The sequence below is a fragment of the Haematobia irritans genome, chromosome 5, assembly GCF_050003625.1.
Source record: "Haematobia irritans isolate KBUSLIRL chromosome 5, ASM5000362v1, whole genome shotgun sequence".
Taxonomy (NCBI): domain Eukaryota; kingdom Metazoa; phylum Arthropoda; class Insecta; order Diptera; family Muscidae; genus Haematobia; species Haematobia irritans.
Window position 1 is genome coordinate 148,911,851 of NC_134401.1, and position 18,206 is coordinate 148,930,056.

General features: G+C 28.7%; 1 protein-coding gene across 3 annotated transcripts in view; it reads right to left on the reverse strand.

Annotated features, from left to right (window-relative positions):
* Positions 1-13,364: 13,364 nt before the first annotated feature.
* Asap (ArfGAP domain of ASAP) overlaps positions 13,365-18,206 on the reverse strand; it is a 104,021-nt gene continuing 99,179 nt past the window's right edge. For all 3 annotated transcript variants that reach the window (XM_075308769.1, XM_075308771.1, XM_075308770.1), the window contains one exon: positions 13,365-14,833. In XM_075308769.1, coding sequence (XP_075164884.1) covers positions 14,636-14,833 — 198 coding nt within the window. In that variant the 3' untranslated portion in view covers positions 13,365-14,635. The remainder of the gene's footprint in view (positions 14,834-18,206) is intronic.

The following is an 18,206-nucleotide window of genomic DNA, read 5'->3' on the forward strand; positions in this document are numbered from 1 at the left end:
TCTATAGGAAATTTTCTCAAAATTTCATTTCAATAGGAAATTTTGTCTAATTTTCATTTCTATAGGAAATTTTGTCAAAATTTCATTTCTATAGAAAATTTTCTCAAAATTTCATTTCTATAGGAAATTTTGTTAAAATTTAATTTCTATAGGAAATTTTGTCAAAATTATATTTCTATAGAAAATTTTGCTAAAATTTCTTTACTATAGGAATAATTTGTCAAAATTTCATTTCTATAAGAAATTTTGTCAAAATTTCATTTCTATAGGAAATTTTGTCAAAATTTCATTTCTATAGGAAATTTTTTCAACCTTTCATTTCAATAGGAAATTTTGTCTAATTTTCATTTCTATAGGAAATATTGTCAAAATTTCATTTCTATAGGGAATTTTGTCAAAATTTCATTTCCATAGGAAATTTTCTCAAAATTTCATTTCTATAGGAAATTTTGTCAAAATTTCATTTCTATAGGAAATTTTGTCAAAATTTCATTTCTATAGGAAATTTTGTCAAAATTTCATTTCTATAGGAAATTTTGTCAAAATTTCATTTCTATAGGAAATTTTGTTAAAATTTCATTTCTATAGGAAATTTTGTCAATTTTTCATTTCTATAGGAAAATTTCTCAAACTTTCATTTCAATAGGAAATTTTGTCTAATTTTCATTTCTATAAGAAATTTTCTCAAAATTTCATTTCCATAGGAAATTTTGTCAAAATTTCATTTCTATAGGAAATTTTCTCAAAATTTCATTTCAATAGGAAATTTTGTCTAATTTTCATTTCTATAGGAAATTTTGTCAAAATTTCATTTCTATAGAAAATTTTCGCAAAATTTCATTTCTATAGGAAATTTTGTTAAAATTTAATTTCTATAGGAAATTTTGTCAAAATTGTATTTCTATAGAAAATTTTGCTAAAATTTCGTTTCTATAGGAATAATTTGTCAAAATTTCATTTCTATAAGAAATTTTGTCAAAATTTCATTTCTATAGGAAATTTTGTCAAAATTTAATTTCTATAGGAAATTTTCTCAAAATTTTTTTTCTATAGGAAATATTGTCAAAATTTCATTTCCATAGGACATTTTCTCAAACTTTCATTTCAATAGGAAATTTTGTCTAATTTTCATTTCTATAGGAAATTTTGTCAAAATTTCATTTCTATAGAAAATTTTGTCAAAATTTCATTTGTATAGAAAATTTTGTCAAAATTTCATTTCTATAGGGAATTTTGTCAAAATTTAATTTCCATAGGAAATTTTCTCAAAATTTCATTCCAATATGAAATTTTGTCTAATTTTCATTTCTATAGGAAATTTTGTCAAAATTTCATTTCTATAGAAAGTTTTGTCAAAATTTCATTTCTATAGGAAATTTTGTCAAAATTTCATTTCTATAGGAAATTTTGTTAAAATTTCATTTCTATAGGAAATTTTGTTAAAATTTCATTTCTATAGGAAATTTTGTTAAAATTTCATTTCCATAGGAAATTTTGTCAAAATTTCATTTCTATAGAAAATTTTGTCAAAATTTAATTTCTATAGAAATTTTTCTCAAAATTTAAATTTCATTTCCATAGGAAATTTAGTCAAAATTTCATTTCAACAGGAAATTTTGTCAAAATTTAATTTCTATAGAAATTTTTCTTAAAATTTAATTTCTATAGTAAATTTTGGCAAAATTTCGTTTCTATAGGAAATTTTGTCAAAATTTCATTTCCATAGGAATTTTTGTCAAAATTTCATTTCTATAGGAAATTTTCTCTAAATTTAATTTCTATAGAAAATTTTCTTAAAATTTAATTTCTATAGAAATTTTTCTTAAAATTTTATTTCTATAGGAAATTTTGTCAAAATTTCATTTCTATCGGAAATTATGTCAAATTTCATTTCAATAGGAAATTTTGTCTAATTTTCATTTTTATAGGAAATGTTGTCAAAATTTCATTTCTATAGGAAATTTTCTCAAAATTTCATTTCTATAGGAAATTTTGGCAAAATTTCATTTCTATAGGAAATTTTCTCAAAATTTAATTTCTATAGAAATTTTTCTTAAAATTTTATTTCTATAGAAATTTTTCTTAAAATTTTATTTCTATAGGAAATTGTGTCTAATTTTCATTTCTTTAAGAAATTTTGTCAAAATTTCATTTCGATATAGGAAATTTTGTTAAAATTTCATTTCTATAGGAAATTTTGTCAAAATTTCATTTCTATAGGAAATTTTGTCCAAATTTCATTTCTATAGGAAATTTCGTCAAAATTTAATTTCCACAGGAAATTTTCTTAAAATTTAATTTCTATAGGAAATTTTGTCAAAATTTCATTTCTATAGGAAAATTTGGTGTTAATTTCATGTCTATAGGAAAAATTGTTCAAAATGATATTTCTATAGGAATTTTTTTCAAAATTAAATTTCTATAGAAATTTTGGGAAAATTTCGTTTCTATAGGAAAAATTGGTCAAAAATGACATTCCTATAAGAAATTTTCTCAAAATTTTATTTCTATAGGAAATTTTCTAAGAATTTCATTTCTATAGGAACAATGTGTTAAAATTTTATTTCTATACGAAAATTTGTCAAAGGGAATGTTATCAAATTTTTATTTCTATACGAAGAATTTATTAAAATTACATTTCTATAGGAAATTTTGTCAAAATGTCATTTCTTAGGAAATTTTGTAAAAATTTCATTTCTATAGGAAATTTTGTCAAAATATCATTTCTATAGGAAATTTTGTCAAAATTTCATTTCTATAGGAAAACTCGAGATTTTCTCAGTTTTAAAAATACGAAACTATTGCACCTATTTGGAAATTTTCATTGCTGTTTATTAAAAAATCCAGATGTAAGTACCTACAATTAGCATTGAATTTGCAATTTTACATTGAAAATATAAGAACCGAATGCCAGTTCTAACGGTCCACCGACAATGGGATTGTCACCAAAGTTGGTAATCTCTATAAGAAGATAAGCCGGTATACCGGTATCGGTTTTGGTCATTCTAGCAATGCTGAATAATCTTTCTGTATATTTCACATACATTTTGTCACAAACTAAAAAAAATGCATAAAGAAAGCGGAAAGATGGTTTAGCAAACTTATAGGATATATATCTCTACTATATATAGAGAGAGTATAGACTCGTTTATGTGTTTTTGGGTTTCTATAAATATCAGTTTAATATATAGTTTTTTTGAGGTACTTAGCAAAAGGGTTTTAATTTTTATTTTTTTTTTATTTATTTGTTGATTTTCATAGTTTAACTCTAAATATTTAGGTATATAAAGATATAACGCAATTATATAAATAATATCGAAGCGATATTTAAAAGCATTTAAATTTGTTTTTATATTTTTCCTTCGTTTTTTCTTATTATAATTATTGTTTATTAATTATCTGATAAGCAGGAATAACGATTTGTTTGTTTTTCGTATTTTTTTTTCATAATTAATATTTTTTCTTCTTAAAAAAACTTGTTTTATAAACGTTTATCTTACTTTTTGTTTGAGAGATTTTGTTTTTTTAAGAAATTTAACAAAAAATTGTATTTCTTCGTTTAAGTGTTTCTACAAAAAGGGGATATTTTTTAACTATGTCAATTTTGCTTAATAGTTCACTCTAGCTGGACCAAGTCCGGACTATGTGTGAAATGAATTGATTATGGCAGCTCTATATAAGTATTTGTTTTATATTTATCATCTTTATAGTTCTTAAGAATGATATTAATTTTTATTTGTTTTTTTGCTTACGGGGTTTTAACAAATCTTTCACCTCCTATAAGGTTCCTGTTTGATAAAAAGAAAAGAAAAAAAAAAAAAAACAAAACAATAAAACAAAAAGAATCAAACGAGTTTCTGTTATAAACAGCAAACAATTGCCGTAGAGGGGGCAATAAAATCATTATATTTCAAGTTATTTTTATATTTAGTTTCGTGTGCTTCTAGTATTTGTTTTTAGCAATTTATGATGCGTGTGCAAAGTAACGACCAATGACAGCATGAAAACATTAATATCGATTTGAAAATAAATCATTTTCTTTTTTAGAGTAGTTTCGGTGGCAACAATCTTAGTTTGTTTTACTGGCCTAGTGACACAATATTTTGTTGTTTAATGCATTAACTTAAATATTTAGTAGGTTTAAGGTTAATTAATTAGAAATTTTTCGATGGCAAAAACTATATAAGATTTTATATTATTTTGAAGTTTACAAAAAAATGGTAACCATTCTGTTTCCTTGTGTACATAATAACAGAGTTAAAAATAAATAAAAAATAATTTTTTACAACTGATTGAACTGATGAAACTAAGGAAATTACAATTTACCTATGATCTCCCATCTTTTCACTACCCTTGCTTAATCAAAAGTTGGTCTTCCAACTTCACACTACTCCTGCTTAATCCAAAGTTGGCCTCCCATCTTTTAACTACCCCTGCTTAATCAAAAGTTGGCCTCCCATCTTTTCACTACCCCTGCTTAATCAAAAGTTGTTATAGCAATCCAAACAGTTGAAAATATGGTAAAAAAAAAAGTTTTTGTTTCGTTTTGTACAGGAACAATTTAAAAATATTATGTTTAGTAGTCATAAGTTTATTGACGATTTTTATTGAATTTTATTTTTTGCACAGATGAATATTTTTCGAACAATGATAAAAAAACATTTCTACAAAACCTATATTTCATTATGAACCATCGTACAATTATTTGTTAGCTAGCCTTACTAGCCCCAAAAATATAGAAACAGCCCATCACAATGCCAGTAAAAAGTAATCAAACAAATACAAAAATATTTTTTTGAATTCTGTATCTCTCATGAGAAATGTTTGAGTGAAAAATATTCAACTGTGCGCAAGATTTTTGACCATTTTCACAATATGCTCTCTTGTAACAAAGACAACATTTACGTTTTACTTCCTTGTATTTGAGTTATTTCCAAATTTCTAATTTTAGTTTAATTTTTCTTAACAACAACAAGAAATAAAATGTCAACCATATATTTTGACGTTTTGATGAGCCCTTTATAGTCACTTGATGAATTGAGACCACCTTGTATATAAAAGTATCATAATTATGAACGTCTTTGATTTTTGTTTTTTTTTTTAACTACAAAACACAAATTGTAAGTTTTTTCAGTTCATAATCGGATGTCATATATGGCATAATCGGATGTCATATACGGATGGCATATATACCCATTTAGACTTTCAAGTCCATTATGGTGGTAATGCAGGCGCGGTTGCCACAGTTGGTAGAATTCTACCAAAATTGTAGATATTTCACTGTTTGTTAGATTGGTAGAATTTTTGATGAGGTACTTCAATTTTCTATTGAAATAAAATTTTGCAAAATTTTTTTATAGAAATACAATTTTGCAAAATTTTTTTATAGAAATACAATTTTGCAAATTTTACTATATGTTATAAATAAAATTTTTGAAAAAATTTCTATAGAAATAAAATTTAGCAAACATTTTCTATAGAAATAAAATTTAGCAAAAAATTTCTATAGGAATAAAATTTTGCAAAAATTTTCTATAGAAATAAAATTTTGCAAAAACTTTCTATAGAAATAAAATTTTGCAAAAATTTTTTTAGAAATAAAATTTTACAAAACATTTTCTATAGGAATAAAATTTTACACATATTTTCTATAGAAATATTTATAGGAATGAAATTTTGCAAAAATTTTCTATAGAAATAAAATTTTGCAAAAATTTTCTATAGAAGTAAAATTTCGATAAATGCTCTGTAGAAATAAAATTTGGACAAAATTTTCTATAGGAATAAAATTTTGCAAAAATTTTATATAGAAATAAAATTTTTCAAAAATTTTCTATAGAAATAAAAATTTTACAAACATATTCTATAGAAATAAAATTTGGACAAATTTTTCTATAGGGATAAAATTTTGCTAAAATTTTATATAGAAATAAAATTTTTCAAAAATTTTCTATAGAAATAAAATTTTTGAAAAAATTTCTATCGAAATAAAATTTAGCAAAGATTTTCTATATGAATAAAATTTTTGCAAAATTTTCTATAGAAATAAAATTTCTATAGAAAAAAAATTTTTCAAAAAAAATCTTGTGCAAAAATTTTCTATAGGAATAAAATTTTACAACATATTCTATAGAAATATTTATATATATAATATTTTTTTATATTATATATAATATTTATAGAAATAAAATTTTGCAAAAATTTTCTATAGAAATAAAATTATTGAAAAATTTTCTATAGAAATAAAATTTTACAAACATATTCTATAGAAATAAAATTTCGATAAATGCTCTGTAGAAATAAAATTTGGACAACATTTTCTATAGGAATAAAATTTTGCAAATAATTTATATAGAAATAAAATTTTGCAAAAATTTTCTATAGAAATAAAATTTTGCAAAAATTTTCTATAGAAATAAAATTTTGCAAAAATTTTATAAACATATTCTAGAGAAATAAAATTTCGATAAATGCTCTGTAGAAATAAAATTTGGACAAAATTTTCTATAGGAAAAAAATTTTGCAAAAAATTTATATAGAAATAAAATTTTTCAAAAATTTTCTATAGAAATAAAATTTTGCAAAAAATTTCTATTGGAATAAAATTTTGCAAAAAATTTATATAGAAATAAAATTTTTCAACAATTTTCTATAGGAATAAAATTTTGCAAACAAATTCTATAGAAATAAAATTTTACAAAAAATTTCTATAGAAGTAAAATTTTGCAAAAATTTTCTATAGAAATAAAATTTTGTAAAAATTTTCTAGAAATATGAAATTTTGCAAAAATTTTCTATAGGAATAAAATTTTTCTCTGGAAAAAAATTCTATAGAAATAAAATTTTGCAAAAATTTTCAATAGAAATAAAATTTTGCAAAAATTTTCTATTGGAATAAAATTTTGCAAAAATTTTCTATAGAAATAAAATTTTGCAAAAATTTTCTATAGGAATAAAATTTTGCAAAACTTTTATGTAGAAATAAAATTTTTCAAAAATTTTCTATAGAAATTAAATTTTGCAAAAATTTTGTAACATATAGAAATAAAATTTTGCAAACATTTTCTATAGAAATAAAATTTCGATAAATACTCTATAGAAATAAAATTTGGACAAATTTTTTCTATAGAAGTATTTTCTTTAATAGATTTGTGGTACATTTTTTTCAATTTTTGGTAATTTTTTTTGGCACGAGTGGAACCCCTGAATGCAGGTCCAGCATTCTATGTTTAATTAGGGTTACATTCGGTTACATAGTCTTGAAGCCAAAAATGTCATCGAAGACACCATTTATATTCCTGTATGTTAAAAGAATAATCGACTTTTCACTATAGCTAAAAAAGGTCTATACCCATATGGAAAGCAATTTATTGACAGTTTATGGAATGAATTTATATGCCAAAAGTAGACTTTAAGTTTTCTTTAACTTTTTTGCTAAACTAAACTCGAAGCAACAGCTAAAATTGGTTCAAAATATTTAAATTTTCATAATTAAATATATACTCTCAAAATATGCTACTCTGTGTAGTAAAAAACAATTTGGGTGACCTGTAAGTGGTAATAAAAAAATTCCATTCTAGTCTTATTTGAAAACTTCGAATTTAAAAATTTTTTTGAAACTGACGGCCTGACAAAATTTTCGCACTTAAAGTATTCACTTACCTCAAGAGCTGTAAACATTTTCCGAGGCTATAACAGTTGCGTCCTATTTGGAACTAACTGATTGAACTAGTTCACTGGATCAGAAAAAGAGAAATCCCTTCAATGAACAAACATGTCCAAACCTAATTTCACGTGTTGATAAAATATGAAAAAATACTGTGGAAGCATAAATTTAACATAATGGCGTATTTCCGGACACTTTTCCAGAAGTTCAGACCTAGTAGGTCTGAACTAGACCTAGCATCGACGAGGCAGTGGTAGATGCGTTCTAAATGGAGTTACCTCAATCAGAGTGCGCCACTCTGGTTCAAACGCATCCAAAAGTGTAAATATATAAATGGTAAATATTTTGAAAAACAATAAGCGATTTTCGGCAATTGTTTTTGTTCTCTAATCCCGAAATCAAAAAAGGAAGGCTAAAACCGCACTACAAAATTATTAACGAAAATGTCCAGAATCGCTTTAAGTGAAATATAATTTACTGAAAAAGGATTAAAAACAAAACGTGTATGTTTTCCTATGGTAGGTCGCGATCTTTTCAATTGACCTATATTGTCAGCAAAAAAAAGTTGTACACCTGTCAATTTGAAATAAATTTTGAAACGACAAGAAAAATATGAACTAAATATATATGTATTATACCTTAAATTAAAACTTGAGATTCGGGCTACAATATGGAAAGGAATACCGATTTTCGTCGATAGCAGAATATATCGACGAACGGAATACCAATTAGTGGCGACAGATGAAAAGCGACGGCGAGGGCGACTTCAGGAATACGGGTGAATATTTTGTATGATAGCCCTTAGTATTTTCTACTGCCTGGAGTCTATTTGGAATTGAGTGGGTGATAAAGGGGGGAAACGAAATATAACGCATACTGTTAACCACGTAGGTGAGAATGTGACGGCATTCAAATTGCGTTGGAAACCTCACATTTCTTGAAGGAACTATACACAAAATAGATAATTTATATATTCTGAAGAATAATTTGGCCGAATTTGCCCAAAAAATGGGTCTGGAAGACGGATTTGTGTTTGTCCAAGATAATGACCCGAAGCATTCGTCCTATATTCTTAAGGAATACTTGCTATACAACACCAAAAAAGTAATACATCACCCTCCGCAGAACCCGGACATGAATCTCATTGAACACCTGTGGGCATATGTGAAGACAAAGCTGAATAACTTTAACATTTTTAGCAAAGAAACTCTCAAAAACGTCCTTATGGATATATGGAGCTCAATTCCCGTAGAATTGACGAAAACCCTAACCCACTCAATGCCAAATAGACTCCAGGCAGTATAAAACACTGAGGGCTATCATACAAAAATTATTAAAAATTTATAATATTTAGCGTTTAAACCAACAATTTTTATTTATTTTTAGTGTACAAGTTTTTTTTGGCCAAGTGAAAATAACCCTTTTTTGTTTTTGGTTTTTTTATTTCTCTAAACAGATTTAAAACTGAATTCTATATTGTAGCCCGGATCTCAAGCTTTAATTTAAGGAATAAAACATATCAGAGAACTGTTGCGATCTACCGCAACCGACCAGTGTATTTAGTAAACACCGATATTTGCAATCTTAAAACACCAATTGGTAAAAAAAATTTTCAACCAATTCAATGCAACCGACGACTGTCGGTGTTTTTTAGTATGAATGTTGGTCTTTCGAAAACAGTAAAGCAATCACACAAATTGGTTACCAATATCTCAGCAGTTTGGTATTCTCTTATTTGGTACTCTCTCCATTCTCTTGAGGCAATGCCAACTGCTGGTAATTGTTGTTGTTGAGTGCAATCACGAAAAAGTACTTTTGACTAAATTTCAACAAAAATTCTATTGGAAGATTATTGTGAAGAGCTCCTTTAGACAGAATTTTAAAGAAAATAAAGTTTTGTTTGTCAACTCTTCAATTTTAAATACTTTTTCTTGTTTAAAGGGTGATACGGTCAAAATTTGGTCTATATAAACTTGACGTATTTCTTTCAATTTTGCATTTAAAAACCCTGAACACCCCTCATTTTGAAGGTGTGTGTGTGTAGAATGTTGCTCCTATTTTGATTTTGGAATTCACTCTTCAGTTGTCAAAATGCCGTCCAAGCAAGAAGAGCAGCGTATCAAAATTTTGCTCGCGCATCGCGAAAATCCGAGCTACTCGCACGCAAAGCTGGCAAAATCGCTAAAAGTTGCCAAATCAACCGTTACAAATGTAATTAAAGTGTTTGGGGAACGTTTGTCGACAGCCAGGAAGTCTGGATCGGGGGGAAATCGAAAACCGGAAGCCGCTGAGACGACAAAGAGAGTTGCCGGTAGTTTCCAGCGAAACCCTAACCTCTCTCTCCGAGATGCCGCAAATAAGCTGGGTGTATCGTCTACAACCGTGCATCGAGCCAAAAAACGAGCCGGACTATCGACTTACAAGAAGGTAGTGACTCCAAATCGCGATGATAAACAAAATACGACGGCCAAAGCGCGATCCCGGAGGCTGTACACGACGATGCTGACGAAGTTTGACTACGTGGTAATGGACGACGAAACCTACGTCAAAGCCGACTACAAGCAGCTTCCGGGACACGAGTTTTATACGGCAAAAGGAAGGGGAAAGGTAGCCGATATTTTCAAGCACATAAAACTGTCAAAGTTCGCAAAGAAATATCTGGTTTGGCAAGCCAAACTGTGGCTTGAAAAGCAGCATTTTCATAGCTTCCGGGACTGCCAACCAAGAAATTTACGTAAAAAGAGTGTTTGAATAAACGTCTGCTGACTTTCCTGAAGAAACACGGTTGTTCCGTACTGTTTTGGCCGGATTTGGCATCTTGCCATTACGGTAAAAAAGCCATGCAGTGGTACGCCGCCAACAACTTGCAGGTGGGTCTCAAGGACAACACGCCAGAGCTCCGCCCAATTGAGAAATACTGGGCTATTGTCAAGCGGAACCTAAAGAAGACCAAAAAACTGCTAAGGACGAGCAGCAGTTCAAGGCAAACTGGCTTTCTGCGGCGAAGAAGGTGGACAAGGTGGCTGTACAAAATCTGATGGCAGGTGTCAAGCGTGAGGCCCGGCAATTCGGATTTGGAAAAGCGAAAGCCTAACTGAATATTTTTCCTGAATTTTATACTAATTGAACTTGAAAAAGAAATTTAATTTGACTTTTTTAATAAACGATTTCACCGATTTACACGCGTTTTCCCTTGACCAAATTTTGACCGTATCACTCTTTAGTTTCACATCCGCTTACAAATTTTCTGTAGATAAATAAAAATAAATTTTTTACAAAATTTTGTGTAGATATAAAATTTTGACAAAAATTTTTATAGATATTAAATATTAAAAAAAATCTATAGAAATAAAATTTTGACAAAACTTTTTATAGAAATAAAATGTTGACAAAACTTTCTATAGAAATAAAAGTTTGACAAAATATTCTATAGAAATAACATTTTGACAAAATTTTTCCATAGATAAAAAATTTCGACAAAAATTTCTAAAGAAATAAAATTTTCTATAGAAATAAAATATTGACAAAATTTTCTATAGAAATAAAATGGTGACAAAAATTTCTAAAAAAATAAAAATTTTCTCTAGAAATAAAATTTTGACAAAATTTTCTATAGAAATAACATTTTGAAAATAATTTCTATAGAAATAAAATTTTGAAAAAATTTTCTATAGAAATACATTTTTTTTTACAGAAATAAAATGTTGACAAAAATAAAATAAAATGTTGACAAAATTTTCTCAAAGAAAACATTGTGACAACATTTTCTGTTGAAATAAAATTTTGAGCAAACTTTCTGAAGAAATAAATGTTTGTAAAATATTAAAATATTTTGTCCAAACTATTGTACCATAAATCTGCTATCGGCTCAAAAATGTACACAAAGGTACTAAATCATTCGCGGGGGTACTACGGTACTGGAAAAAAGTACTATAGTACTGCATTTTCCATCCCTGCACTTAAGTACCACACTCGTTTTTTGTTTACCTAGCGTTGTTACCAGGGCTGTGGAGTCGAGACAATTTTGCTCGACTCCGGCTCCGACTCCGACTCCAGCATTTCTTATTAGCCTCGACTCCGACTCCGGAGTCGACTCCAGGTGGTGTACCTAAATCTCATTTTAACAGTATTCCAATTTTAATATTAAGGTGTAGTGTTCCAAAAATTGACCGATATAAGTGTTCTATTTTGCCATATCTGTTTATATGTCCTAAAGAACCCTAATTTTAAATTTTGATACGACTCAACGATAAATCTCAGTATTTTAGTGTCAGGCCAATAAATTAAAATACGACACAAGACAATATAGAGACCACATCAAAATATGGGTAGATAACAACAATCTCCAGAATATGTATTTTTAAAAAGAAAAAATTTCAAAAAATAATTAGGCTTCCAGAAGTTTAAATAAAGAAGACCAAAAAACTGCTAAGGACGAGCAGCAGTTCAAGGCAAACTGGCTTTCTGCGGCGAAGAAGGTGGACAAGGTGGCTGTACAAAATCTGATGGCAGGTGTCAAGCGTGAGGCCCGGCAATTCGGATTTGGAAAAGCGAAAGCCTAACTGAATATTTTTCCTGAATTTTATATTAATTGAACTTGAAAAAGAAATTTAATTTGATTTCACCGATTTACACGCGTTTTCCCTTGACCAAATCTTGACCGTATCACCCTTTAAGAAGTAAAATCCTGGTATTAAAAATACACAAAAATCTAAATGTCAGGCTAATCAGAAAATGTAATGTGTCGGATATAGAAACAAATTTTAAATAACCACTACCACTAGGCAGTTACGAATATTGTTGCTATAGAAATAAAATTGTGAAACATCGATTTATAAATGGTCTATCAGTTATGAACAATTAATTTAATGTAAAGAATTTCGAGTGGCTTTGATGAAACAAACATTCTCCCAAAAGACCGGCTCAGATGACACGTTGGCAGAGGTTTTGTTTAAAATTACAGCTTCCAAGGACATCGGGTGTATATGGAGATTTCTCAATTAATAATATCTATATACAAAATCTGGGCCGACGGGAAATTTCCGCATTTATTTATGAATCTCAAATAACTCTAAATTCAAAATTTCTGACAAATCTTATGAAAATTTTAGACTGGGAAAACTTTTTAAAACAAATCGGAAGATGGGTTCATATGTAGGTTGTATATCACAAAATTGTCCGGTATGACCCCTCTTCGAACTCGGCAAAGTTTGTTTTGCCGGAGTCGGAGTCGAGCAAAATTTCTACGACTCCGGCTCCGACTCCGACTCCAGCAAAATCTTCAGACTCCGACTCCAAGACTCCGACTCCACAGCCCTGGTTGTTACGATGTCGATTGGTTTAAGATTTCAAGACACTGCATACGAACATTGTTATATACTAATGGTGTTTTTATTCTCGCATTTGTATCAATATAAAAGATCGCATGATAGTTGCTGTCGTACTCACTGCCACCGAAATTTTGTGGGTAAGATTGCAATACGAAAAAAGCCACCTGTTGCAGTTCTCTGATACATATATACTTAGTTCGTATTTTTCTTGTCGTTTCACAATTTATTTCAAGTTGATAGGTTTACAACTTTTTTTTTTTTTGCTGACTGTAAGTTATTAATGATACATTTTTTTTTTTGATTTTACATTTATTTTAATACAATACTGCAGTCATTACTAATTGCCTTGCCCGCAAATAAAATAAAAGTTAACATTCTAGTATTCGAATTTATTTCTTTTGTTTTTAAATATTTATAATATTCCCCAAGTAGATATTTCATAAAATCATTAATAACTACACACAACATTTCATCAATTCAATGTTTAGGCAATTCCAAAATTAGTTTTCTTATTACTTTTTGTTTTTTAATACGGTAAAGTCGTAATCATAACATTCGATATCGAAAAATGTTTCTATTAAAATACTGTTTGAATGAAGATTTTATTTTTTTTAATGTATATTTGACAATAATATAAATACTAATACTTTTTATAACAAGCAATTATTATAGAGAAAAATGCTAAGAAAAAAAAAAGAAAATAATAAAATTATTGTTATTAAATATTTTCTCGATATCGAATGGTATGATTAGACTCTAGATTAATGAAATATTTATGGATTATATAGCATAGCAATTTTGTAACATTACATAGGAAGTGTTTTTTGTTTGTTTTGCATTTGTTCTGTTTGTTTTATATGAGTTTTGTTTTTCTTTTTTCATAACTATGATTAGTTGTAATACATAAAAGGTAGTAAATACTTAATAAAGCAATATGTTTTTTTTTTTACAATATGTATATATGTATGTTTTAGGACAATCTAAAGATAAAAGTTACAAAAAAAAAGGAAAACATAGAAAATACTATACAAGAAAAAGGATATGTACATGTACAAATAATAGGTCACATATATAATTCGGCTTCTTTTTTGCTTTAGCATGAATATTTTTTTGTTTTGAAGAAACATAAATTTAATTGAAATATAATTTATTTTGTTTTGTAAATATTTTTGGGCCTTTTTCTTTTTTGCCATTTTTGTTTTTTTGTTTGTTCGTTTTTTTCCTTTTCTTTATGCATAATATTATAGTAATATTAATAATAATTACATCATATATAATACGTTTGCGTTTTGTTATAAAACATTACTTCTTTGTTTTTAATGTAATAGTACATATGTATGTTTTTGTATGAGTACACAATTACCTTGAGTAAAATTTTAGGAGTGAAACAAAATTAGTTTTGTTTTTCATATTAATTATGATCTAAAAAATAAACTACATTGTCTTCCATTAATTACAACATCATTATAAATTTGTCATTTCATATATGTATGTATACGATTTGTAACGATTGTTTTGTGTTATTGTTGTTGTTTGTTTGTTTGTTTGTTTCTACTTTCTATGTCATCATCATCTACATATACAGAGTAATTTTTTACGTACACCCATGGGATTATTTGATAAACCCTAATGTTATTACTTAATCGGGTAACATATGGACGAAACTTACGGGAAACATGCCGTGTCTTGATGGATTACCCTCTATAACACCTTCCATCCAATTTTCATCATCCGTTCTTTCATTTAGAACAATTAATACTTCACCTTCTTTGAATTCCAACTCGTCATCATTGTCGGCTGAACAATCGTAGAGAGCGCGACAACGTCGATGGCCAGCCTGGAAATAGAAAGAATAATCAAATATCAGTAAAGATACGAAATTTGTTAGTAGACACAGCAGAAAATCTGCTAAAACAGTCACAGTTTGCTGCAATAGAAACATTTATGCTATTTTTTAACTCGATTACAATAAAACGTTATTTTTTTCGTTTAGGAGAATGTTAGAGAGCCGGTACATAGAAAAAAATTTTTTTATACCCTATACCAGGGCATAATAATTTTGATCTGCCAAAAAATGTGCCTACACGCTCACAAAAAATCTCTTCTGTAACATATACTCCCAAACATATTTTGCTTCAAGCATATACATTTTTGGGTATTGCCCAAACATTTATATGTTTGATCTCTTCCAATATATAATATGTTTGAAAGCATATTGGTCTAAACAATATATGTTTGGGTAGTCTAAGTTCCAAACATTTTGTATTTTTGCATCCAAATTCAATAATGTTGTCTTCCAAAAAACAATATGTTATTATGTGAACATATAATATGTTTGGAAGCATTTTGCACCCAAAAATATTATAGCTTAAAAAGAATTCTCCCAAACAATATTGTGCTCAAAATTTTATTTATTTATTTATATATTTACAATCATAATGAATTATGAAAATAAACAGGTAATATAGGTGCTAACAACATAGGTTTTCGACCTGAATGCTCAAAATTTTGTTTCTGCCCAATTGTATATTCCCCCACATCTTTCTCACTTCCACGAGATTTTTTAGTTCTTAGCACCTTTTTCTGTAATACAAACATTGTAGAAGAAATTATTCAATTGTATGATTTGTTTTTATTTTAATTTTACCTTTTGCCGAACGGGGATTCGAACAGCGGACCACACAGTTTGTAAGGATCAAGGAAGTAGCTGATCAATTGCCCAAGGAAAAATAAAATGTTAATTTTGTAATAACAAGCAACAACCACCAACTTAATTCAATATCGCTCCCTGTTAAATAGCGCTCCAAGCTAATAAACACATATATGTTTATAGGCTATTTCTAAATTAATATATGTTTGCATCCAAGCATATTATATTTACAAACATTTTATGTTCCAAACATAATATGTTCTAACATATTAACATATATGTCCCAAACATGTTATGCTAGTTTATGAACATTATATGCTTGCACTCAAAAATATTGTGTTTAAAAATTTGTGTTCCAAACATATAATGTTTATAGCCAAACATATGAAAAACAGTCTTTTTCATCCGTGTACCAGAAATATTGATTTTAGACTATATTTAGAATGTATACCGATCGACTCAGAATCACCTCCTGAAAAAAATTAAATTTTTTTCTTTGATTTAAAAAATTTAGCTTTCAAATTTGGAAAAGTCAACATTTACAAGTTGACTTTTGATGTCGCTACTTTCGTCCTTTTGATGAATTCTCGACGTAAACAGATACACATCGAATTTTCCTTTTGACTTTGCGTTTACTTAAAGCTCAAGGTCTGTATTTTTAGTACAGAAATTCTTCTGGACTTGTTCTTTGTAAATAATTTGTTTGACGTCCTCCTATACGACCAGATTTCGGCTCCTTGTTTCTCGAAACACGACCTTATATTCCTGTCTTATAATCTTGAATTAATGAAGGATCAGATCGAATACACGTACCGTGATTTTCGTAATTTGAATTATATTGGACTGCAGGATATGTTTGGACAAATAGATTGGCATGACATGTATGGACTCATATCTGTTGACCAGCAATTTGATTTTTTGCGAAATGCTATGTGTGATCTATATAACGCAACTGTGCCTATTAAGAGGATCAAAGTGAAATCAGGTACTAAACCATGGTTTAACGACACGATTAAGACTGCTATTAGGGAAAGGGATATTGCATACTCACGATAGAAGCGCTTTAGATTACCACATCTTCTAGAGGAGTATCGATCGGCGCGGAGAATAGCGAACATAAATATCAATGCGGCGAAGACTGAATATTACTCTATGCGTTTCCATTCTGCTGTAGATTTCAGGGAAAAATGGAGAATTATACATGATATTGGCGTTGGGAAGTCTAGGTCATCGGGCGGTTATCAAGGTGATCCAAATGACTTGAACAAGATGTTTACTAATATCCCTGCCCCTCCGACGGACACATCCTTCTATGACACGGATGACGGTATAGGAGGAAACTTATCTGAGAGGAACGATTTCGAGTCCAGGTGCGTTTCCCAAGATGAGGTCATAGAGAGTTTTTTCATGGTGAAGTCGTATGCTATTGGCCTGGATGGAATGGACACCAGGTTTATACGAATACTGCTCCCTCAACTTATACCTCTTTTCACCTACTTATTTAACACAATTCTGACCTCCAGTACTTATCCCAAGATATGGAAGCATGCAACGATTATTCCGATACCGAAATCTAATTCAGAGTCACGACCCATTGCTATTTTGTGTTATGTTTCTAAAGTGTTCGAAAAGATTTTACATAAGCAGATATATGATTATCTTCTTCGCAGTATCTTGTTATCTGAAAGGCAGTCTGGTTTCCGCAGAGATCATAGTTGTGTGAGTGCACTAATCGAAGTATCGGAGTCAATTAGGAGAAATACTGATGAGAACCATGTTAGTTTTCTTGTACTCTTAGATCACTCAAAGGCTTTCGATACTGTTGATCACAAAATGTTATGTCTAAAACTTCAAAGATTTTTCAATTTCTCACCTACTGCTACCTCTCTTATTACTTCCTATCTTAACAATCGGTTACAGACGGTTTACACCAGAGATACTTTTTCATTGCCATTACCAGTTACGAAAGGGGTTCCACAGGATTCTATAATTGGACCTCTATTATTGTGCATGTACGCAAATGACCTCTAGAAATAGTCCATAGTCAGATACTTATGTATGTAGACGACATACAAATCTTTTTAAGTAGTCCGGTAGGTGATACTAGTGAGTGTTTGGGGAAACTTAACCACGACCTTGATCGTGTGTTTCGATGGGCAACAGCAAATGGTCTGCTACTAAATCCACAAAAGTCTAAATGTTTGATTATACACAAGAATAGAAGGTTCTCTTTGTCCAATGCTGACATTATGATGAATGGTCAGAAAATCGATGTAGTCACTAGTGCTAAGAATCTTGGAGTAGTATTCAATAGCACATTGAGTTGGCCAAGTCATGTAAACACAGCCGTTGGACAAACATATGCAAAACTCGTGCTTTATGGGTTACTCATTCCTACACACCAGTCAATATTCGACTTCTCCTGGCGAAAAGTCTTTTGTTACCGGATTTAATTTACGGATCTGAACTCTTCGCGAATTGTGACTCCGTGAGCAAAAATAGACTTAACGTGGCATTCAATAGTATAGTTCGTTATGTGTATGGGTTACGCAGGACCGAT